This window comes from Nomascus leucogenys, chromosome 9 (assembly GCF_006542625.1).
Source record: "Nomascus leucogenys isolate Asia chromosome 9, Asia_NLE_v1, whole genome shotgun sequence".
Classification (NCBI taxonomy): domain Eukaryota; kingdom Metazoa; phylum Chordata; class Mammalia; order Primates; family Hylobatidae; genus Nomascus; species Nomascus leucogenys.
Genome location: NC_044389.1, coordinates 51,966,601 through 51,991,786, shown reverse-complemented (window position 1 = coordinate 51,991,786; position 25,186 = coordinate 51,966,601). Strand labels below are relative to the sequence as shown.

The window sequence follows — 25,186 nt, the reverse complement described above, 5'->3', positions numbered from 1 at the left end:
GAGCTGTAAGATTACTTTAAAGATGTTTTATAAAAGTCATATATCTGATATGTAATTTGCAAATATATTCTTACATCTCCAGTTTATCTTTCAAATATATTGATAGTGTTATTTGATGTGCAAAAGTTTTGATTTTGATGTAGTCCAATTTATCAATTTTAATTTTGTTTCTTCTGTTTTTGTTGTCATATCTAAAAACCTTGACACATACAAGGTTACAAAGTTATACTCATATTCTTTCTCCTAAAATTTTTATAATTCTAGCTCTTACATTTAGGTTTTGATCTAGTTTGAGTTCATTTTTGTATATGGTTTGAGGGAAGAAGTTCAGTTTCATTCTGTTGCATGTAAATAATCAGTTTGCTCATTGGCATTTGTTAAAGAGGCTATACTTTCATCATTGTCTATACAATGACATTCTTGTCAAAAATCAGTTGACCCTATGTGTGGCTGTATCTCTGGATTCTAAAGTCTATTCAAATGGTGCATATGTCTCACTGTATACCTGTACCATACTATCTTGATTACTGCAGATGTGTTATAGGTTTTCTAGCTTTGTTCTTTTTTACCAAGGTTTTGTGTTGGTTATATTAGGTTTCTCATATATCTATGTGAATTTTAGAATCAGCTTGTCAGTGTATGCTAAGAAACCAACTGAAGTCTTGAGAGGTTCAATCTATGTATCACTTTGGTAAACAAAGGCAATGCTACTATATTGTTTTTCAAATCAGGAATATGAGATGTGTTTTCATTCATTTAGATCTTTAATTTCTTTCCACAATTTTTAGTTATTTTCACAGTTTACATTTTGTATTTCTTTTGTTGAACTTATTCGTATTATTTTATTTTTTTCTGATGGTATTTTATGTAAAATTTTATTTTTAATATCATACAGAATAGTTATTTCATTTATGTGGAAATACAAGTAATTTGTATAATTGATCTACTGTCCTGAAAATTTTGCTGTTTTTTTTGAGCAAATCTTTTTATAGTGGATCCATTAAGATGTTCTCTATATAAGATTACGCCATATATTAATAAAGATAGTTTTATTATCTTCCCTTCCGATATGGATTTGATTTATTTTATGTTTTTGCCTAATGGCCTTGCCAAAAACTCCAAATCAACTTTGAATAAAAGTGAAGAGAGTTGACTTCTTTCTCCTGCTCTTTACCTTAGAAAAAAAAAATCATTTAGGCTTTTTCTATTACGTGTGCTATTAACCTTTGTTTGGTAGATACTCTTTGTATTAGTCTGCTTTGACACTGCTATAAAGAACTAATTGAGACTATATAATTTATGAAGGAAAAAGGTTTAATTGACTCACAGTAGTGCAGGCTTAACAGGAAGCATGACTGGGAGGCTGCAGGAAACTTACAATCATGACGGAAGGCAAAGGAGAAACTAGAACCATCTTCTCATGGTGTCAGGAGAGTGGGAGTGAAAGGGTAACAGCCACACAGTTTTAAACCGTTATATCTCATGAGAGCTTATTCACTATCATGGGATCAGCAAGGGAGAAATCAGCTCCCATGATCCAGTCACCTCCCACCAGGCCCCTCCTTCAATTTGACATGCATTTTGGGTGGGAACAAAAATCCAACCCATAATATTCTGCCCCTGTCCCCTCCCAAATCTCATGTTCTTCCCTTATTGCAAAATACCATTATCCCTTCTAAATAATCCCCAATCTTAACTCATTTCAGCATTAAGTCAAAAGTCAACAGTCCAAAGTCTCATCTAAGACAAAGTAAGGCCCTTCCACTTATGAGCATGCAAAATTAGAAACAAGTTAGTTGATTTCAAGATGTCATTAAAGTGCATCCATTGCATCAATGCTCCTGTTCCGAAAGGGAAAAATTTGCCAAAACAAAGAAGCTACAGGCCCCATGCAGGTGTGAAACCCTGCAGGGCAGTCATTAAATTTTAAACCTCCAAAATAATCTCCTTTAACTTCGTGTCTCACTTCCAGGCCACACTAATACAGCAAGTGGAATTTCTTTTTGGTTTATATCCATTGCTGGTGAGCTAGTGTGATTTTTGGGGGTGGGAAAGGACTTTGTTTTGTCATATTACCAGAATTGTTTATCTGGCTTCTTCTCTTTTGGGTAGACTATGTCAGATGGAAGATCTGGGGCTCAGGGCTGCTGTTCAGATTCTTTTGTCCCATAGAGTGTTCCCTTAATGTAGTAGCTGCTGTGGGGGATGGGTGTGTGGTTCCCAGGTAAATAGAGTTATAATCTCGCAAGGATTATGGCTGCCTCTGCTGTGTCATGCAGGTTGTCAGGAGAAAGCTGGCAGTTACAGGCCTTACCCAGCACCCATGCAACCCAATAGACCGGTCTCACTTCCACCATGCGCTTACCCACAGCACCAAGTTTATTTCCAGTCAATGGGCGAGCAGGGCTGAGAACTTGCTCCAGGCTACCAGCCTCCCAGGTGAGAAAGCAAGCAGGGCTTTCACACCTCCCCACCTGTTGAGTCTACACACCAATTCACACACTCTCTGGAGTTCTGACCAGGAAACTTTGCATTCTGTTGGAACTGATGCAAAGTTCAGCTGGAGGTTTCCTTCTCCCTGTGGTCTTTTCCCAGTTCCTCTGGCAGCCCTCCCCAAGGACCCTTGTGAAACAAGACAGAAATGGCTTCCCCAGAAACTCAGAGAGTCCACAAAGACAGAAATGACTTCCTGGAAACCCAGATAATCCACAGGGCTTTTCCCGCTGCTTCCTGTACGCGTGTTTCACTCAGCATTCTAATTGACTCAGCTCAGGCTGAGTTCAGACCACTCATCTCCTGTGGTCTGAAACTTTATGTTTCCCAGTAAGGATGTGTGTTCAAAGGCAGATGATCTCCCTTTCCCATTTTCACAGTTTGAGCACTCACTGAATTTGGGCTGTCGCCTGGGTCCTGCTGGATGAATCCCTTTTCTACCTTCTTGTCATACATTTGTTGACTATAGGTACTGCCTCAGCATCCATTTTTATGCTTAACATGAGTTTTTTAAGACCTAGTCATAGCCTGTCACTTTTGGATCTTGTGAAAACTTCGCTTCCTCATGTAGTTGTTTTTGACAGAGTCCACTTGTTTCTCATCCCACTGACCCAGAAATGCAACATACCACAGAGCTGATTACCATGAGATAACCTAATGATCAATACCAGAATCAAATAATAATTCTCCCTCTTCATGTGTGTTTTCTTAAGATAGCCACTCCAAAAATCCTGCAGTCAAGGCTAGGTAATAATGCCCATAGACCTTAAGAAAAGCACCCCCACATCCCCTTGCACAGGGATTCTCTCTACCACTTCCAGGCAGCTGGTTGAGCTCTCTGCCACTTCTGAACTTTCTGTCAGTTTTCTGTCATTATCTTTAATATCTCTAGGAACTGTGAGTAATACATTTCTTCTATTTTATGCATTTTGGTTTTGCTTTTTCATTTCATTGTGTTTTATCTAACACACACATCTGAATCTCACTTCCTCACCTTCATCAGAGCTTTCCAGGGTCTTGATTTACTGCAATTCTCATAAGACAGACTTCAATGCAAAATTGGACAGAAATTATAACAATATAAATCACAACACTGCTGAATATATTTAATAACAGAGCAATTAGGAAATTAAAACTAATTCTAATACATCACAGAATTTTCATTTATGAACAAATAGGAGATGAAAAAATAAGGTAAAATAAAACACTTTGTTGCAGTTACATACTTATTTGCCTTTTAAAAAAATATTATCTACTAGGCTATAGAATGATGCCAACAGATAATGCCAGTTTGCAGGAGATGGAGGATGGGAGAATGCAAGATGACTGTCTAATGGGTATAAAGCTGCCTTTTGAAGTGAAAAAATACTTGGGATCTAGACAGTGGTGGTAGTGGCAAAATATTGCAAATGTATTAAATGCCAATGGATTGTACACATTAAATGGTTAAAGTGTTTAATTTTGTCGCATACAAATTTTTAATCAATTATTTAAAAAAAAAAACTCAAGTGGTTGGCCAGATTTGACCAAAAGCCCATCGTTTGTTAGCCCTTGCTTTATGCTATAAATTTAACCCCCATTTGAAATAGTAAATAATAAATTATGTCATTTTTATTATTTACATTACAAACATATCATGTTTTTGATCTATACCATGCATTTTTTTTTTTTTTTGAGACAGAGTGCTGCTCTGTTGCCAGGCTGGAGTGCAGTGCAGTGGCGTAATCTTAGCTCACTTCAACCTCTTCCTCCCTGGGTTCAAGGGATTCTCCTGCCTCAGCCTCCCAAGTAGCTGGGACTACAGACACACTCCACCATGCCTAGCTAGTTTTTGTGTTTTTAGTAGAGATGGGGTTTCACCATGTTGGCCAGGATGGTCTTGATCTCTTGACCTCGTGATCCACCTACCTTGGCCTCCCAAAGGGCTGGGATTACAGGTGTGAGCCACTGTGCCCGGCCTGTACTGTGCAATTTTATGAACAGTAAAATAGTTGTGGAAATTTTTTGATTTGTTTAATTGTAAGAGTGCATATTTTATTTTGATGTATAGAAAATTATTTCTAGTGTTTTGCAATATTAGTGAATTACTTCTTTCAGCAACCCCATGACATAGATAATACTGTGACCACCAATGCCAATTCATTGGTGAAAAAGCCGAGACAAATAAGGTTTAAATACCTTGTTCAACCCATATCATTATGTAGTGGTTTCTCAGAGATTTGAATCAAGGTGACCTGAATTCAGAGTGCCAGCTCTTAACCACCATGTTATGCTGACTCTTCTATTTGGGGTTTTTATAGCAATAATTTATTGGCATTATTTCTATTTATTTGAGCATCAGTAACTTTAACATCTTTTATATGTTATTTGCCATTTTTACTTTGAATTACCTATTCATACTTTCATCAACTTTTATATTAGTTTGTCTTTTTTGGTTGTTGTTTTGTAGTTGTCACTAAACAATGGATACCAATCTGTTGTCACATGTGTTGTAAGATAGGTTTAATGTAAATAAACAGGTTTATAAGCATGATAAAACAACATTATTAACCTTTGGCACTATGTTAACTCTGTGTTTCTTTATATATGTATCAGTTCCTGGATGATTTGTATGAAATATTCTGTTATAAACTCTTCCTATAATTTCTCTGGCATCAATGTTATACTGTGTGTGTGTGTGTGTGTGTGTGTGTGTGTGTGTGTGTGTGTGATTTATATATACATATATAAATATATATACATATGTAGTGATATATATATATGTAATATTTATATTTAAATCATTCCTTAGGCTGGAGAATACTTGTGTGATAATTAGTAAATAGTAAGACTTCTTACCAACAAAGACAACTAGGTTTCTGTCCACCTGGACCTCTTTTATCATAAAGTGCTTCCCTGATGTGTACATTAAAGAAGGTTTATGGCTTGATTTAGCTATTTTCCACATAATTTATAAACTCATTGTATACTTTGTACACTTTTTGTCATGCTAAAGGATTTCATGTTTCTATTTTATATTTAGAGAAGAAATGGATCAAAAGCCCATTGGAAAAAGAGAAAAATTAGATATGATTATTTGAAGTATAGTATGTGGAATAATAATTATTATTTCAAACTGTCTTCAATAAACACGTTGAATTTCACCACATATCTATTAGGTAACTAATAGTGAATGCAGTGTCTTGTTTTAAAATAAATGGACATGTATATATACATGTATGTTTAGTAAGATTAACAATACACTTAATCCCTTTATGATGAAATTCCTATATTATCACAACCAAAAATTAAGAACTTACAGTTGTCATTAAAGGTCAAAAATGAGAATAGAACCCATATGAAATTAATTTTTTTTTTATTTCTGCGAATAAAGATGATGGTATTTTAATGGAAAATGCATTGAATTTATAGATTGCATTTGGCAGTGTGGTCATTTTCACAATATTTATTCAAGCCATCAACAAACACAGGATGTGTTTACATTTGTTTGCATCATCTAAGTTTTATTTCAGAAGAGTTTTGTGGTCTTCCTTGTGGAGAGCTTTCACCTTCTTGGTTAGGTATATTTCTAAGTATTTTATTTTATTATTATTATTATTGCAGATGTTGTAATAGGGGTTGAGGTTTTGATTTGATTCTCAGTTTTGATGTCCACATAGCCAAAGCAAGGCTAAGAAAAAAACATCTGGAGGTGTCACATTACCCGACTTCAAACTATACTACAAGGCTGTAGTTAACAAAACAGCAGGGTACTGGTATACAAACAGGCATGTAGACCAATGAAACAGAATAGAGAATTCAGAAATAAAACTAAATACTTATTGCCAACTAGTCTTTGACAAAGCAAACAAAAACATAAAGTGGGGAAAGGACAACCTATTCAACAAATAGTGCTGGGATAATTGGCAAGACACATGTAGAAGAAAGAAACTGGATAGTCATCTCTCACCTTATACAAGGATCAACTCAAGATGAAACAAATAATTAAATCTAAGACCCGGAAGTATAAAAATTGTAGAAGATAACATCATAAAAACTCTTCTAGACATTGGCTTAAGCAAAGACTTCACGACCAAGAACCCAAAAGCAAAGGCAACAAAAGCAAAGATAAATAGATGGAACTTAATTATACTAAAAAGCTTCTGAACAGCAAAAGAGATAATCAGCAAAGTAAACAGACAACTCACAGAGTTAGAGAAAATCTTCAAAAACTACACATCCCACAAAAGACTAATATCCACAATCTACAAGGACTTAAACAAATCAGCAAGAGAAAAACTAATAATCCCTCAAAATGTGGCCTAAGGACATGAATAGACAATTTTCAAAAGAAGATATACAAATGGCAAATGGCTATAGTTTAAAAATCCAAAAATAATAGAAGTTGGCATGGTAGTAATAAGGGAACACATTTACACTGCTGGTGGGAATGCAAACTAGTACAACCACTATGGCAAACAATAACTAAAAGTAGAACTGCCATTTGATCCAGCAATTATGTTGTTGGACGTCTATCCAGAGGAAAATAAGTCATTATATGAAAAAGACCCATACACATACATGTTTATAGCAGCACAATTCACAATTGCAAAACTGTGGAACCAGCCTAGATTCCCATCAACCAATGGGTGGATAAAGAAAATGTGATATATATATATATATATATATGTGTGTGTGTGTGTGTGTGTGTGTTTGTATACACATACATACACATATATATGTATATATATATGTGTATATATGTGTGTGTGTATATATATATTATATATATATCACATTTACTTTATCCACCCATTGGGGGAATATATATATAAATACTACTCAGCCTCAAAAGGGACAAAATAAACCTGGATGGAGTTGGAGACCATTATTCTAAGTGAAGTAATTCAGGAATATAAAACCAAACAATGTATGTTCTCACTTATAAGTGGGACCTAAGCTATTAGGACACAAAGGCATAAGAATGATATAATGGACTCTCGGAAATCAGAGGGAAGGGCAGGAGGGAGGTGAGGAATAAAACACTACACATTGGATATAGTGAGTAATTGATGCACCAAAATCTGCAAAATCACCACTAAAGAGCTTATCCATGTAACCAAAAACTAACTGTCGCCGAAAAACTATTGAAATAACTAAAAAAAGAAAGAATAAGAAAAGGAGGAATATTTTTAAATGACCAGAAAAATAGAATAGGCTCAAAAAACCAAACATATTGTAAAATTAGTTCATTTTGTAGTAGAAACCAGGTAGGAGTTGCTTTATTTCTAATTCCACATACTTCCCACTGGGAAATGACTGAAGCTCTAAAATGGTAAGCAATTTTATCATACCTTTTAGGAAAAAAAGTGACACTGAAGCTGGAGGCACAATAAAAGCCAAGCAGCGCTACTTATCTCAAAACATCAAGAGGAAGAGAGAGACTTTTTATACAATTTGATTATTTAATAGTTTCCTCAGTGACAATTAAAACAACACAATCCTGCATGAAATGAATCCAAAGTATGCTGAGTATATGCAAAACAGTATTGATACCATCAGTGGACTTCTTAATGTTCTTGTGTCCATGTACAATGTGTAACCTGTAGTTAAGCTCAGTAAATTTTTTTCATGTAAACTGTGAATTAGAACAATAAATTTCAATATGAGCTCAATTTCAATATAAGTTCATATGGCTTTATATAATTTTTGTTTTCCCTAATGTTTTCCTCCTTGACATGAAATATTTCTAATGGTTTAACAGGTACTAAATCTCTAAAAACCAAATTTTGACTTGACAAGGCAAGTTTTGAAAGATGTTTTGTCAAAAGAAGAAAGGAATCTTGTATCACAACCTCTTCTTTTTGTAATAAACTGAAGGAGTCTCATTTATCAGGTTTCTCAGCTTCCAGCCTCAGACGTAATTAATCTCTTTTTCCCTTCTTGCCTGTTCTAACAAACTTCCAGACACAAAACAGACATTTTGTGATGATGAATATCACAGTTGCCACACAGGCCAGCAGGAGCCCAATCACATCCAAAGAGTGGTACTGGAACCAGGTGAGGTCGCGGGCTGCAACCCGAAGGTGTTTGGCTCCTTTATGGCGCATGACAAACTCAATCCAGAAGACTGCTCGATCCAGAGGCTTCACTGGTTGATCATGATGAATTCTTGATAATTTCATAGCATTCTCTTTATATCTAAATGATAAATATAAAGGTATCAACATTGAAAGTAAGTTAATTTGGCCGCACGCGGAGGCTCACAATGGTAATCCCAGTACTTTGGGAAGCCGAGACAGGCAGATCACGAGGTCAAGAGATCAAAACCATCCTGGCTAACACGGCGAAACCCCGTCTCTAGTAAAAATACAAAAAAAAAATAAAATAAAATTCCCCAGGCATGGTGGCACATGCCTGTAGTACCAGCTACTTGGGAGGCTGAGGCTGAGGCAAGAGAATCTCTTGAACCCAGGAGGTTACAGTGAGCCAAGATCGCACCACTGCACTCCAGCCTGGTGACAGAGTGAGACCTCCTCTCAAAAAAAAAAGTAAGTTAATTTGCCTGAGCATATCAAGTCCATGAAAGGTTTTTAAAGTGTCATATGATTCAAAGTAAATGTAATAGAATTGACATAGAATTTGTGTATTTTAATTTGAGTCATCATAGAACGTTTGGCTTTTAAATTGGATCTCATAAGTGACAAATATTTTTAAAGTAAAAATGGAAGTTCAGGTGAGAAAGTTAATTATTTGATGCAGAGAATATATGAGCAATTTTATTTTTTTATTTTTTTTATTTTTAGTTGTTGTGAGTACATAGTAGGTGTGTATATTTATGAGGTAAATGAGATATTTTGATACAGGCTGCAATGTGAAATAATCACATTATGAAGAAAAGGGTACCCATTGCTTAAGCATTTATTCTTTGTGTTATGAAATATACAGTTACACTCCTCTAGGTCTCAAACAGGCATATAAAATCATGCTCAGCATCATGAACCATTTTAAGTGGTGAAAGATATATAGTTAAAATGCAATTTGAGAATTATCATCTTTAAGTTTCTAGAGACAAATTGTGCCATGTGGGTGAAATGCCTCATAGCCACGAGCTCTGCTCCTATTCTGATCTTTTGTGCCCTACTGTTTCCCACCCAGTAGCCAGAATCATTATTTTTGAAATAAAAGTCAGATTATGACACTGCCCTGATTAAGACTTTTGCCTGACTTGTCATCATATCAAAATAAAATCTGACTCTGTTATTTGGTCCTCAGGATCCTCCTTTATCAGACACTGGCAAGCTCTTCTCCAAACACTGCCATGCACTCTAGGTCTAGGGACATTGGCCTTATGTTTTTCTTTAAGCTCCCATCTCAGCACCTTATACATTGTGTCCCCTCTACCCACGCTTGGAGTATTCTTTCTTGCAACAACCCAAGGCATGATTCTATCTCTTTTTGAGGCAACCCTCTAAATGTTACCGATAAGAGAGGCTTTCCCTGGCCACACTATGATAGAACCCCTAGGATTTCCTCTATTTTTTTGTGCTTACTTTGAAATTATTTGATGCCTAGAATCTTAAAATACATTATACGTCTTCTAAAATACACATTTAAGTATAAAACACATAAAATAAATGTACATACACTAAGTGAAACAGCTCTAAAAGGTAAGATCATCTTAAACATTATTTTCAAGTGAAGGTACCAATTTACCTGTCTCTCAGATCATATAGAGACAAATAAAATATGGCATACCCATATTATAAAATATATTGCTGTAAAAAGAAATGAAATGTTAATACACACAACATAAATAAAGTTAAAAACCATAAAAACAACAAAAATTGTACTTGGTAAAAGAAGTAATTTACACAACGTCATAAATTGTATCATTCAATTTATATGAAATATGTAGAGAGAATAATCATAGAGAAGGAAAACAAATTGGTGTTAGCCTAGGGCTAAGGGGTCATGGGAAGTGATTTCTGTACCATTATGGTTACTTTTATGTTGATAAAAATGTTCTAAAATTATATAATGGTGATGGCTTCATGACTGTAAGCATACTAATACATTTGTATTTTATACTTTAAGTAGGTGGGTTTTATACTATAGAAATTAAATTTAATTATCGAGTCTGTTACAATAATGATAATAAAAATAAATTTTTCAGTAAGAAAACAGATATACTTTGAGACATTTTAGATATTGAATTAAAATATTTTATTATATTACTTCAACTTTATCTTTCCTTCCTACCATGGATTGATTATGTCGAATTTATTTTAAAATATCTTCTTATCTACATCACTTTAAAATTATTTTTGTGTAGAAAATTATTTTAATAATTGGTTATTCATTAAATGTATGTGGTTCAAATAAAATTTTTAAATAACCACTCAAAAATAAAAGCAGATTTCAGATTGTTTAAATCATTTAAATTCTTTCAAAATCAGTCTCTTATAAAAAGGATAAAAGTCATACTCACTATTGACAAGAGAAACTATAAATACCACCGAGTAAAAAAAAAGTTATACTCACAAAGGATCATTAATTACTGTCTTCAGTGCATTGAGTAAGTCTGTACTTGACATTGTATTGAAGTCCAAACTAACAGCTGCACCCTTGGCCTTCATGTGTGCAATGTTATCAGGTTGATCTGCAAACAATGGAACGCCCACCATAGGGATTCCATGGTAGATCGCCTCGTAGACGCCATTGGCTCCACCATGAGTTATAAAAGCTCTGGTTTTTGGATGACCTAGGATTTGATGAATTTTAGCAAAATTATTCATAGGAATAAAATGAGAAATGCACAATAGAAGAATCTGAATGTGACAGTGTTTCCTAGATAACACACTGAACTGAATTCAAGTTGCTTTTCAGACTTCAGAAGAAGGAGCACCTACTTCTGCTGGAGATGTAAATGAAGGCTATGTGGTGTGTTTAACTTCAGACTGAAAAAATTAATACAAGATTACCAGTTGAACTAACAAAAAAGTGCAATTTAGATAAGGAAATATAATGTGCAAAAAAGAAAAAAGCACAGAAAAGGGATGGGCACGTAAGAATATGTTCTTGTTTTTTTTGTTTTTTGTTTTTTTAATGGAGACGGAGTCTCCCTCTGTCGCCCAGGCTGGAGTGCAGTGGTGCAATCTCGGCTCACTGCAATCTCCACCTCCCGGATTCAGGGAATTCTCCTACTCAGCCTTCTGAGTAGCTGGGACTACAGGGGCAAACAGCCATGCCTAGTTAATTTTCTGTATTTTAATAGAGATGGAGTTTCACCATATTGCCCAGGATGGTCTCGAGCTCCTGAGCTCAGTCAATCCACCCACATCAGCCTCCCAAAGTGCTAGGATTACAGGCGTGAGACACTGTGCCCAGCCAGAATGTGTTCTCTTAAGTACGGTCATGCAGTGGGATATGTGGGGTGTGCAAAGCAGCAGGCAGTGAGGTGTTGGTGGTGCTAGAATTGAGGAAAGACAGGTCACATTTCATTATGAAATGTGTCATCACTTTTTGGTTAAGATTAGGTACTTAATCCTACAGAAAATGCAGTGTCCCTGGTGATAGCAGAAGAGCTGTTACTTTTAGTGACATTTGAAATAACCCTACAGAAGAAGAAAGAATAGGTGTAAATTAGTAGAAATATGAGAAAGGAAGACACCCAGGAAGTGCTAGAACAATTCTGTGAGAGGTAATAACACCTGAAATAAAGATACTCTGATCATAAAGAATGTGGGTGCATATCATAAAATGCCAACAATTGTTGTTTATTCTTTTCACCCTAGGACTGGAAAATACATATATAGAAGTTTCATTTTATTTTTAAGTTTTTGCATAACAAATGTTCACTAGACTTGTTTCAATATGACTATTAACACTTTAATAATCTGTTACTAATATGTTCAATATTTGTTCTCCAAAGGCTTACCAAGAAGATCGTTCTGGGGTATCCACTTGTAAAGCTGAGTATTGAGTCCTAAGGTATCTGGTTTATTGCCATCAAATCTCCACAGAACCTGTTACAGTGAAGAAAATATCTTATTCCATGAGAGGAACTCAAAAGTTATAGAATGTTAGAATGCTAAAGAGATTAACAATGAGAACAAATGATGTTAAGTAACAAGAACTACTTAGACAGATGTAAATGGAATACTCACATTTCATTTCCTTAATTTTATAATGAGTTAGGTACATAAGGAAATTATGATTTTTCAAAATAGTAGCTTAGACAAATAAGATTATCAATGAAAAGTTCAAGTATTTAAAAAATAGTTACACTTTTCAAAAGAAAACCTATATGTGGCAAACCTCTATATGGAAAAAAGCTTAACATCACTGGCCAAAACCACAAACAGATACCATCTCACACCAGTCAGAATGGCCATTATTAAAAACTCAAAAAATAACAGATGCTTGTGATGTTGTATAGAAAAAGAAATGTTTATACTCTGTTGGAGGGAGAGTAAGTTCAACCATTGTGGAAGACAGCATGGCGATTCCTCAAAATCCTAGAGGCAGAAATACCATTCAACCCAGCAATCCCATTACTGGTTATGTATCCAAAGGACTATAAATTAGAACATGCACACATATGTTCATTACAGCACTATTCATCCTAGCAAAGACATGAAATCAATCTAAATGCCCATCAGTGATGGACTGGATAAAGAAAATGTGGTATATCTACATGGTGAAATATTATGTAGCCATAAAAAAGAACAAGATCATGTCTTTTGCAGGAACATAAGTGTGCTGCAGTCCATTATCCTTAGCAAACAAACACAGGAACAGAAATCCAAATACCACATGCCCTCACTTATAAGTGGAAGCTAAAAGATGAGAACACATGAACATACAGAGAGGAACAACATAAATTGGGGCTTACTGGAGTGTGAGGGTTGAGAGGAGAGAAAGGATCAGGAAAAATAACTAAAGGGTACTAGTCTTACTACCTGCATGATGAAACAGTCTGTACAACAAACCCCCAAGACATAAGTTTGCCTATGTAACAAACCTCCTCATTTACCCTGAAATTAATGACATGATTGTATATCTAGAAAACCCCATTGTCTCAGCCCAAAATCTCCTTAAGCTGATTAGCAACTTCAGCAAAGTCTCAGGATACAAAATCAATGTACAAAAATCACAAGCATTCTTGTACACCAATCACAGACAGAGAGCCAAATCATGAGTGAACTCCCATTCACAATTGCTTCAAAGAGAATAAAATACCTAGGGATCCAACTTACAGGGGATGTGAAGGACCTCTTCAAGGAGAATTACAAACCACTGCTCAATGAAATAAAAGAGGATACAAACAAATGGAAGAACATTCCATGCTCATGGGTTGGAAGAATCAATATCATGAAAATGGCCATACTGCCCAAGGTAATTTATAGATTCAATGCCGTCTCCATCAAGTTACCAATGACTTTCTTCACAGAATTGGAAAAAACTACTTTAAAGTTCATATGGAACCAAAAAAGAGCCCACATCACCAAGTCAATCCTAAGCCAAAAGAACAAAGCTGGAGGCATCACGTTACCTGACTTCAAACTATACTACAAGGCTACAGTAACCAAAACGGCATGGTACTGGTACCACAACAGAGACATAGATCAATGGAACAGAACAGAGCCCTCAGAAATGATGCCGCATATCTACAACTATCTGATCTTTGACAAACCTGACAAAAACAAGAAATGGGGAAAGGATTCCCTACTTAATAAATGGTGCTGGGAAAACTGGCTAGCCATATGTAGAAAGCTGAAACTGGATCCCTTCCTTACACCTTATACAAAAATTAATTCAAGATGGATTAAAGACTTAAATGTTAGACCTAAAACCTTTCAAATCCTACAAGAAAACCTAGGCAATACCATTCAGGACATAGGCGTGGGCAAGGACTTCATGTCTAAACACCAAAAGCAATGGCAACAAAAGCCAAAATTGACAAATGGGATCTAATTAAACTAAAGAGCTTCTGCACAGCAAAAGAAACTACCATCAGAGTGAACAGGCAACCTACAGAATGGGAGAAAATTTTTGCAACCTACTCATCTGACTAAGGGCTAATATCCAGAATCTACAATAAACTCCAACAAATTTACAAGAAAAAAACAAACAACCCCATCAAAAAGTGGGCAAAGGACATGAACAGACACTTCTCAAAAGAAGACATTTATGCAGCCAAAAAACACATGAAAAATTGCTCATCATCACTGGCCATCAGAGAAATGCAAATCAAAACCACAATGAGATACCAGCTTACACCAGTTAGAATGGCCATCGTTAAAAAGTCAGGAAACAACAGGTGCTGGAGAGGATGTGGAGAAATAAGAACACTTTTACACTGTTGGTGGGACCATAAACTAGTTCCACCATTGTGGAAGTCAGTGTGGCGATTCCTCAGGGATCTAGAACTAGAAATACCATTTGACCCAGCCATCCCATTACTGGGTATATACCCAAAGGACTATAAATCATGCTGCTATAAAGACACATGCACACGTATGTTTATTGCGGCACTAGTCACAATAGCAAAGACTTGGAACCAAACCAAATGTCCAACAACAATACACTGGATTAAGAAAATGTGGCACATATACACCATGGAATACTATGCAGCCATAAAAAATGATGAGTTCATGTCCTTTGTAGGGACATGGATGAAACTGGAAAACACCATTCTCAGTAAACTTTCACAAGGACAAAAAACCAAACACTGCATGTTCTCACTCATAGGTGGGAATTGAACAATGAGAACTCATGGACACAGGAAGGGGAACATCACACTCCGGGGCCTGTTGTGGGGTGTGGGGAGGGTGGAGGGACAGCATTAGGAGATATACCTAATGCTAAATGACGAGTTAATGGGTGCAGCAAACCAACATGGCACATGGATACATATGTAACAAACCTGCACATTGTACACATGTACCCTGAAACCTAAAGTATAATAATAAAATAAAATATAAAAAAAAATAAAAAAGTTAACAAATAAAATTTAATTTTAAAAACATAAAAATTTTTAATAATTATATGCAATACAAATTTTAGGTAGTCATAATTCTAGTGTGAAAAAGCACACAATTTACTAATGACCTACATGCTTATTTTGTGTTATGTATTGTATGAGTTTTCATCTACCAAATTTAATATTAATTTATTCATTTTTTTGAACAATATAGGAAGTAGTTCACTTATATCTACTTGTCTATAAGTTGTTTTAAAAGAGTTTGATGTCTTTGATTGACAAAAATGCAAGTCTATGAAATAAGCCACCTGGAAGAGATCAATTAATGCTGCAAAGGTAGCATGTATAACTTCTTGGAAATTACAAATTATTAAGCACTACTTCCAAGAAAAATTTCAAGTGACAATTTTTGACACAAATTTAAAGTATTCTCAGTATTGCTAATTTTGGATATTTTTTCAGCATAGAAATGAGGAACCTATTGGTACCATAAGTAAAAATACAACTCTTGAATAAATTCAAAATTGTATTTTGCTGAATTTTGGTCAACTGATTGCTAACACTTAGTGGGCTACAAAATTTTGACAACAGTGATTTATATGTTCTGCTACAGCCAAGATATTTTTATGTTTATGTTACTAATTTTGGAACCCCCAGGGAATCCTTATATCAAAAATAATTTACAGTGTTTAAGTTCTCTTTGTTACATCAGTGTTAAAGTAACTTTGAGTTTTTGGCAAAATATTAGCATAGGTCGTTACAAGAAGACTATCTCAGACAGGGAACTAAAAAGTAATTGACAAACACACATTTTATTCGATATAAAAGAAAATATGTTCCTACTACGTTCTATGGAGGGGGCATCTGAACCTGTTCCCCTGCCTGGCTTCCTTCTGCTTGAATCCTTCCTATATTTCATTCTGCTGCCTCCACTGGGAGGAATTGTTAATCTCATAGTACAGCGTCCTTGTGGGGCCACATTTTATACTACACAGGGTCCACCCTCAGAGCAGGATCCATCTCCACCCTTTCTATTTCATCTTCTTACTTCAGACATTAGCTGGGCCCAGTCCAGCAAGGCAGGCTGCTTTTTCTCATTCTCCAAATCGGCCTGGCTGTGTGGGTCCTTATATTAGTTGTCTGACAGCCTAGGCCGTCCTTTCTCTGAATATCACTTTCCCTGAATATCACTCAAATAGGCCTACTCCAAAAGGCACAGAAAGTACATGAGGCTGGGTAACATGGAAACACCATACTGCAGGATGCATGTCAGCCTTTTTGAAATCCCTGCTATTGTTATTGTGCTAGTGAAGTTACTCACTAAAATGTAATGTTTTCTAACATCTGTAGGGTGTACAGTGCCCTCCGGAATTCTTAAACAAAAGGATCAAATCACAGGGGCAGAATTTGATGATAGCTCTTACCTGACCCCAATATCATGATGATACCAAAACTTTACCTGCAACTCTTAATTATATTTATTCCTGATCACGATATTAATGCCAAATTAATTACCAGTGAATAACACCCTCTGTATTACTTTAGCATCTTCCATATATATTTTTGATTTTGAATTAATATCTGAGATAATTAGTGCTTTCCAGCAGCTAAATTTATAGGCAGGAAGTTTCCACAATTGGATTCTTTACAAATTTTAATAGCCTCTTTCAGTAGTTTTTCACAACTTTAAGACATTTCATCTTACCTTTTGTGGGATCTGGGCAAGGGCTGTTGCAATTACATTGGCCCTTTCTTCTGACATGTTACTGACCATTGACCCCAGAGAAAACACCACAACACCATTTTCTCCAGAGCTTTGGACAAACTCTTCAATTTCCTGTGAAAAAAGAATGTGTTCCATCATAATAGATTATCAGCACAGCAAGCACTGTGGAAGAATTGGTATAAAAACTGAAAAGAGAAAATCAACTATTATCAGGAATTATTGGAGTAAAGGATGTTTTTTCACTGACTCAATTACTCAGTTTTTTTTTTGCAAGATGTATAATGTGAGATAGGTTGCCTCTGTTAAGGGTATTTGTGGAAATATGCGTGTGTATGCATGTTTGTGTGTGTGTGTGTGTGTGTGTGAAAGAAAGAAATGAAATAGAGCTATTACATAGTATTTGGGGAAGTACCAAAACTCTTCATTTATAGTATCATAATTACTAATATAGGCTCTTTAAAGTGGCACCACTTGGCTTTAATGCTATGTTGTTGTTCTGCTAAATCACATATGCTTATTTTTGGCAGGTTTTCTGTAGAATTATTTTAGTTGGAAGTCATTAGTGGTTGACTTCTCTGACAACAAGCACTAAGGAAAAGTTCCTCACAGCTGGGATTATGTAAATCTACATTTATCTTACTCTATAATCTTTTACACTTCACTTAATGTTTGTCAGAGTTTTCCAGTCTTTTTCCAAAAAAGAAAAAACAGTAACTGTAAAATGTGGTGCTTAAAAATCACTGACATTCTGGAGTCTGCTATTGTGGTTTGGAATTTCTATGAATAAATTCTAAGAGTCTCATTTATAATACAGAATTGTACAGTATATAGTTAAATAGTTGAATGATCGTATTTTTCAGGTTATTGTGTAGGTGGAGCACCTATTGCCCTGAAATCACACTGTTAAATTGATGTGCCATTTATAACTGCATGGAGGAGCTCTCATCATCACTTTGTTGTGTCTCAGAGGCAGTAGCACTTGCACGAGAATGCAAGAGACTGCCAGGCCTTTCTGCAGAGGAGATTTGGTCACCCTCTTGAGTAGCTCACTCACACTACATAAAAATCTTAGTGAGGGGATATCACCACCAATCCCACAGAAATACAATCTACCATCAGAGAATACTACAAACACCTCTATGCAAATAAACTAGAAAATCTAGAAGAAATGGATAAATTCCTTGACAAATATACCCTCCCAAGGCTAAACCAGGAAGAAGTTGAATCTCCGAATAGACCAATAACAGGTTCTGAAATTGTGGCAATAATCAATAGCTTACCAACGAAAAAGACTCCAGGACCTGATGGATTCACAGCCGAATTCTACCTGAGGTACAAGGAGGAACTGGTACCATTCCTTCTGAAACTATTCCAATTGATAGAAAAAGAGGGAATCCTCCCTAACACATTTTATGAAGCCAGCATCGTCCTGATACCAAAGCCTGGCAGAGACATAACCAAAAAAGAGAATTTCAGACCAATATCCTTGATGAACATTGATGCAAAAATCCTCAATAATATACTGGCAAACCGAATCCAGCATCACATCAAAAAGCTTATCCACCATAATCAAGTGGGCTTCATCCCTGGGATGCAAGGCTGGTTCAACATACGCAAATCAATAAATGTAATCCAGCCTATAAACAGAACCAAAGACAAAAACCACATGATTTTCTCAATAGATGCAGAAAAGGCCTTTGACAAAATTCAACAACCCTTCATGCTAAAAACTCTCAATCAATTAGGTATTGATGGGACGTATCTCAAAATAATAAGAGCTATATACGACAAACCCACAGCCAATATCATACTAAATGGGCCAAAACTGGAAGCATTCCCTCTGAAAACTGGCACAAGACAGGGATGCCGTCTCTCACCGCTCCTATTCAACATAGTGCTGGAAGTTCTGGCCAGAGCAATCAGGCAGGAGAAGGAAATAAAGGGTATTCAATTAGGAAAAGAGGAAGTCAAATTGTCCCTGTTTGCAGATGACATGATTGTATATCTAGAAAACCCCATTGTCTCAGCCTAAAATCCCCTTAAGCTGATTAGCAACTTCAGCAAAGTCTCAGGATACAAAATCAATGTACAAAAATCACAAGCATTCTTGTACACCAATCACAGACAAACAGAGAGCCAAATCATGAGTGAACTCCCATTCACAATTGCTTCAAAGAGAATAAAATACCTAGGAATCCAACTTACAAAGGATGTGAAGGACCTCTTCAAGGAGAACTACAAACCACTGCTCAGTGAAATAAAAGAGGATACAAACAAATGGAAGAACATTCCATGCTCATGGGTTGGAAGAATCAATATTGTGAAAATGGCCATACTGCCCAAGGTAATTTATAGATTGAATGCCATCCCCATCAAGCTACCAATGACTTTCTTCACAGAATTGGAAAAAAATACTTTAAAGTTCATATGGACCCAAAAAAGAGCCCACATTGCCAAGTCAATCCTAAGCCAAAAGAACAAAGCTGGAGGCATCACGCTACCTGACTTCAAACTATACTACAAGGCTACAGTAACCAAAACAGCATGGTACTGGTACCACAACAGAGACATAGATCAATGGAACAGAACAGAGCCCTCAGAAATGATGCCACGTATCTACAACTATCCGATCTTTGACAAACCTGACAAAAACAAGCAATGGGGAAAGGATTCCCTATTTAATAAATGGTGCTGGGAAAACTGGCTAGCCATATGTAGAAAGCTGAAACTAGATCCCTTCCTTACACCTTATACAAAAATTAATTCAAGATGGATTAAAGACTTATATGTGAGACCTAAAACCATTAAAATCCTACAAGAAAACCTAGGCAATACCATTCAGGACATAGGCGTGGGCAAGGACTTCATGTCTAAAACACCAAAAGCAATGGCAACAAAAGCCAAAATTGACAAATGGGATCTAATTAAACTAAAGAGCTTCTGCACAGCAAAAGAAACTACCATCAGAGTGAACAGGCAACCTACAGAATGGGAGAAAATTTTTGCAACTTACACATCTGACAAAGGGCTAATATCCAGAATCTACAATGAACTCCAACAAATTTACAAGAAAAAAACAAACAACCCCATCAAAAAGTGGGCAAAGGACATGAACAGACACTTCTCAAAAGAAGACATTTATGCAGCCAAAAAACACATGAAGAAATGCTCATCATCACTGGCCATCAGAGAAATGCAAATCAAAACCACAGTGAGATACCATCTCACACCAGTTAGAATGGCCATCATTAAAAAATCAGGAAACAGGTGCTGGAGAGGATGTGGAGAAATAGGAACACTTTTACACTGTTGGTGGGACTGTAAACTAGTTCAACCATTGTGGAAGACAGTGTGGTGATTCCTCCGGGATCTAGAACTAGAAATACCATTTGACCCAGCCATCCCATTACTGGGTATATACCCAAAGGACTATAAATCATGCTGCTATAAAGACACATGCACACGTATGTTTATTGCGGCACTATTCACAATAGCAAACAGTTGGAACCAACCCAAATGTCCAACAATAATAGACTGGATTAAGAAAATGTGGCACATATACACCACGGAATACTATGCAGCCATAAAAAATGATGAGTTCATGTCCTTTGTAGGGACATGGATGAAACTGGAAAACATCATTCTCAGTAAACTATCGCAAGGACAAAAAACCAAACACCGCATGTTCTCACTCATAGGTGGGAATTGAACAATGAGAACTCATGGACACAGGAAGGGGAACATCACACTCCGGGGACTGTTGTGGGGTTGGGGGAGCGGGGAGGGACAGCATTAGGAGATATACCTAATGCTAAATGATGAGTTAATGGGTGCAGGAAATCAACATGGCACGTGGATACGTATGTAACAAACCTGCAGATTGTGCACATGTACCCTAAAACCTGAAGTATAATAATAATAAAAAAAAAATCTTAGTGAAGATGTACTTGGCTGGAATTTATTGAGAATCATTCTGACTCGTGTTCCCCAATCTATGCCAATTTTTAAAGTTAATTGATTTCAGATATAATCATTAGGGTAAAACTTTCTCTTAAGTGTTCTTTACAAAACAAAGAAAAAAATTCCAAATGTTTATTTGCAGACCACATATGGCTGAGTATTTTTAAAAACATGAGTTTTAATCTTAAGACATTAGTGTTAATGATGTCACAGTCGTTGTAGTACTATTCCAGGTAATACATGGCATAGCCAGGTATTATGTGTGATTGCAGTTACCTGTAGCTCCATTCGATGTAACTTATGTTCAGTGTTTTGTCTCAGTGGTTTGATGCTCAGAGCCTTCTTCATCCACCCAGTGTTAAACTAATATAACCACTGTTTACAGATTCATTATTGATGTGGACTAATTGCTTCCCTTTCTGTGACAACTTAAAAAAATACTATTTATGTAAGGAATTTTATAAAAGTATTAAAAGTTCTAAAAAGAAAATAAGTGTTTTTTATAAAATTTCTGTCTAGAGATATTATCATGGTAAACTATGTAGTTTTCATTATGGCTTTTGTTCTATTTTTATAGCTCAATGTACACTTGTGACATTTATTTAGACAATTTTGTTCTTATTGTATATACTTTTCCTCCTACAAAAAAAGTGTCATCTTGTAATATTTATAATTTTCTATCTCACTTTACTTGTATTATAGCTGACTGTAATTGACTATTTTATTGATAAAGTTATAATGCTACAGTATGCAACTAGGTTTTTAATTATTCCTTCATTTAAGATGTTTGATTACTTGCAATGTTTTTCTTATGAATATTTTCCATAAATATTAAAGATGGATATCTTGTTTTTCTTCTCTCTGTATGATTTCATGTAAATATATTGTAAAACCGACGGCTAGATGCATTTTTAACACTTGATACATTTGACAAGTGTCCTTTTCTCTTAAAATATACATAAATTATCTGAGAATCTAATATTTAATTGAATAGAAAGAAACTTGGGTTTACCATTATTTTACATAATAAACAATTAGAAAATGGGTTTCACAACCACTGACTTGCATTCAAAGCTTTCTTCAAGTTAATAACAACAGCTAGTATTAGTAATTAACAACAGCTAGTATTAGTAATTAACACTATTGCACTACTAGTCATCCTTTTTCTTGTCCTTCTACGCCTCCTATTTTCTTACCCTCCTACTGGCACTGTCAGTTTCCCTTAATGTGAGTGGGGAAATCTTTCAAGAGTAGGATAGGGTGGGACAGAATTTCCATTAGTCTCATCTCAGCTTTTGTCTTTTTAGAAATTTACCATACAAAGCCCATAAAATTTGCATTCAACATAGATATTAAATTTTAACCATGGAATAAAATATCAGTATCATGTTGCTGCTAATAAGGAGGTAGACAAAAATGATCTCTCAAGAGATTACATAATAATGTAATAAAGAATGTTTACTTTCTACCTATTTCTTAGAACTGTGATATCAATTTAAAATATATGAGGTTCTTATGTTTCTTCATAAAGAATATAATGTTCTATGATGACAGAATTCTTTTGTTATTGTAAACTGAGGGCACTATTCAGATACGAGTGTTAGAAATTATTTGGTATTTATTATACATGCGTTGTTCATTTTTTCTGTGCTTCTCTATCAAGCAGCTATGATGTTGAGACACAAGTCACCCCAGGAAGGTTTACTGGGTTGCTTGTCTTAAGGCAGAAAACACCTGCTCTAATAGGGTATGTCTATGCTAAGATGTAAACCTCTGGAATCTCAATGCAGAATGATGTAAACGTTTGAATAAAATCAAGTGAACACTGGGTCTTGCTTCAAACATTATTAGAATCACACATTTATATTGTTAAGGAATTATTTTCTTATAAGTTAGAATACTGGTGAAGATCCTTATCACTTGTGGTAGAATTTTACAATTTCAGCTTGCTCATCTTACTGTCAGAACTGATATGTCTTCTTTTAATCAAGTCCACAAGGTAGCTGTGATATAGAAGACAGGTAGGACTTTGTTAGAGAATGCAATCTTGAAATACTGAATAATTAGTTTCCATTAAACGAGGAATGATATCTCAAGTGACTTACACATGTTAATTAGTAGTATTGTAATAACAAAAATAGCCATAATTGCAAAATTAATGACATTTCTGAATCACTAACTGTATGCCAGAGACATTTTAAGTGTTTTAATTGTATTAATTTTTTCCACACAACACAGCATGAAGTTAGTAGTATTACTGCAAAAGTAGGCATAATTATTTCTATCCACTTTCTAGTTCACTTTTCCATCATCTGCTACCTGAATTCATATAAAATTTTCTGAATGGTCGGATCTTTCCAGTCTGGCCCTTCTGCAATTTAATCTATTGAACATCTTGGAATCTTTTTTTAAATATAATCTCATCACATATTTTCTTTTCTTAACTCTTTTTAGTAGTTCCTAAATGTGCTTAACAAATATTTCAGTTCCTAAGGAGTATCTGGCTCTTATCTTGCCTGTCAGCATCATCTGATTCTTACTCAGTATCTCCCTTGCCAAACTAAACTTTGAGTCTTGAGAACTGTCCTGAACACTTTACCCGCTTTTCTTTTGTTTTTTTTTTTCTCTCCCTCATTCTTTCACCTATTCCTGCATATTGTTCAGCTCTCCTCTAAATTATTAATATTGGTGACTCCAGGATACTCTCTATTATCTATACTGGAGGTTTCCTTAGCATTGGTTTTTCTCTGGAGATAATAGTTTTTACACAGTTTTTATTACTTGCATATATTCTATCTTTCAAAGTAGAATGTAATTTGTGTTGAGACAGAAACTGTGTCCGACACCCTTGCCTGTGGTGTGTGCTAATCTCTTTATAAATATTCTTTGAATGAATGGCCAGTACCTTCTTACATGTTGCATAATCAAAGCTTTAATTTACCAACCCTATTTGGAGTCTCTTTAGTGTGCCTCTTTATCCGTAATAATGATGAGATTCACAAACTTGTGATAGTATCAACATGTACGTGAGTTTTTAATTGGTATCTGCATTACCTTCCTACTACCCATCTTTCTTCCAGTATAAATCAAACACTCTGAATGAATATAGAACCATTGGCACTGAAAATGCAAAGCAGACAAAACAAACAGTAGTAGTTTACCTTAGGTAGGGGTTTGGCAGGCTTGCAGTGGAGTCCTCCAACGAACTCAACATTTGGTAAGACTGGGTGAGGAAACTGAAAATCCCAGTAGTTTCGAATAAGCCATATTTCAGCTTTTGCCATTGTCTGGAATAATGTAGTGGGTCTTCCTGATTTGAAAAAAGAAAGAAAAGTAGGTGACACAAGATAATTAGGTAATCTTCCAAAAGAAGTTAGAATAATGTAGGCAAAAATGTAGGCAAAGTGTTTGTGCTTTGAAATATATATACATGTTTCATATATAGGCATAGTTTAATTTTTATGTATTATATATTTTGCCCATGGGTATTTACAAGAAAGACAAAGTGGTGAGAGAATCATGAGGGAAAAATACATCCTTTATGTCACATCAGTATATTCACAATCAGAAATAAGCCAAGGAGGATTAATCTCCATTTCTTTATTTTTTAAGCCTTCATAGTAGCAGATACACATATAAGCCACTCTTGGAGCTCCATTATCAATGAATTCTACTCTACCACAAAAACAATTTTCTTAGAAATAATCCAATTTCCACAATTCATTTATCTAGTCTTCTTCAAGTGAACTATTGATTATTTTGAAATTATGGCTGAAATCCTTGTACCTACTACTGCTTTTGATTCATGCTAAGATCTTAATAATATTAGTTTGTAAGTATATTTGCAAATTACAGCTAGAAAATTTTGAGAACTTATTAAAATAGAAGTTTGTGTTCAACCTTAATTTGGCTCATATTTTAAATAAAGATGCATAGTTTCAAAAAAACTACACAGTTACAACCTAATGTTCACACTTCAACAAGATGATTGGCCTTAAAATGAATGGTTTCCAAACCTTTAGTGAAGGAGAATAGAAACA

General features: G+C 35.3%; 1 protein-coding gene and 1 pseudogene across 1 annotated transcript; one reads left to right on the top strand and one right to left on the bottom strand.

Annotated features, from left to right (window-relative positions):
* The window catches only part of LOC100598119, a 406,136-nt pseudogene that overhangs the window by 165,104 nt on the left and 215,846 nt on the right, over positions 1–25,186 (top strand).
* On the bottom strand, positions 8,397–24,451 carry LOC105738256 (UDP-glucuronosyltransferase 2B4-like). Its single transcript, XM_030818953.1, has 5 exons — positions 24,308–24,451; positions 17,166–17,297; positions 12,413–12,500; positions 11,017–11,236; positions 8,397–8,673 (listed from the first exon to the last, which is right to left on the bottom strand). Exons 1-5 carry the CDS (start codon positions 24,428–24,430, stop codon positions 8,397–8,399), a joined length of 840 nt encoding a protein of 279 aa, XP_030674813.1. The 5' UTR covers positions 24,431–24,451.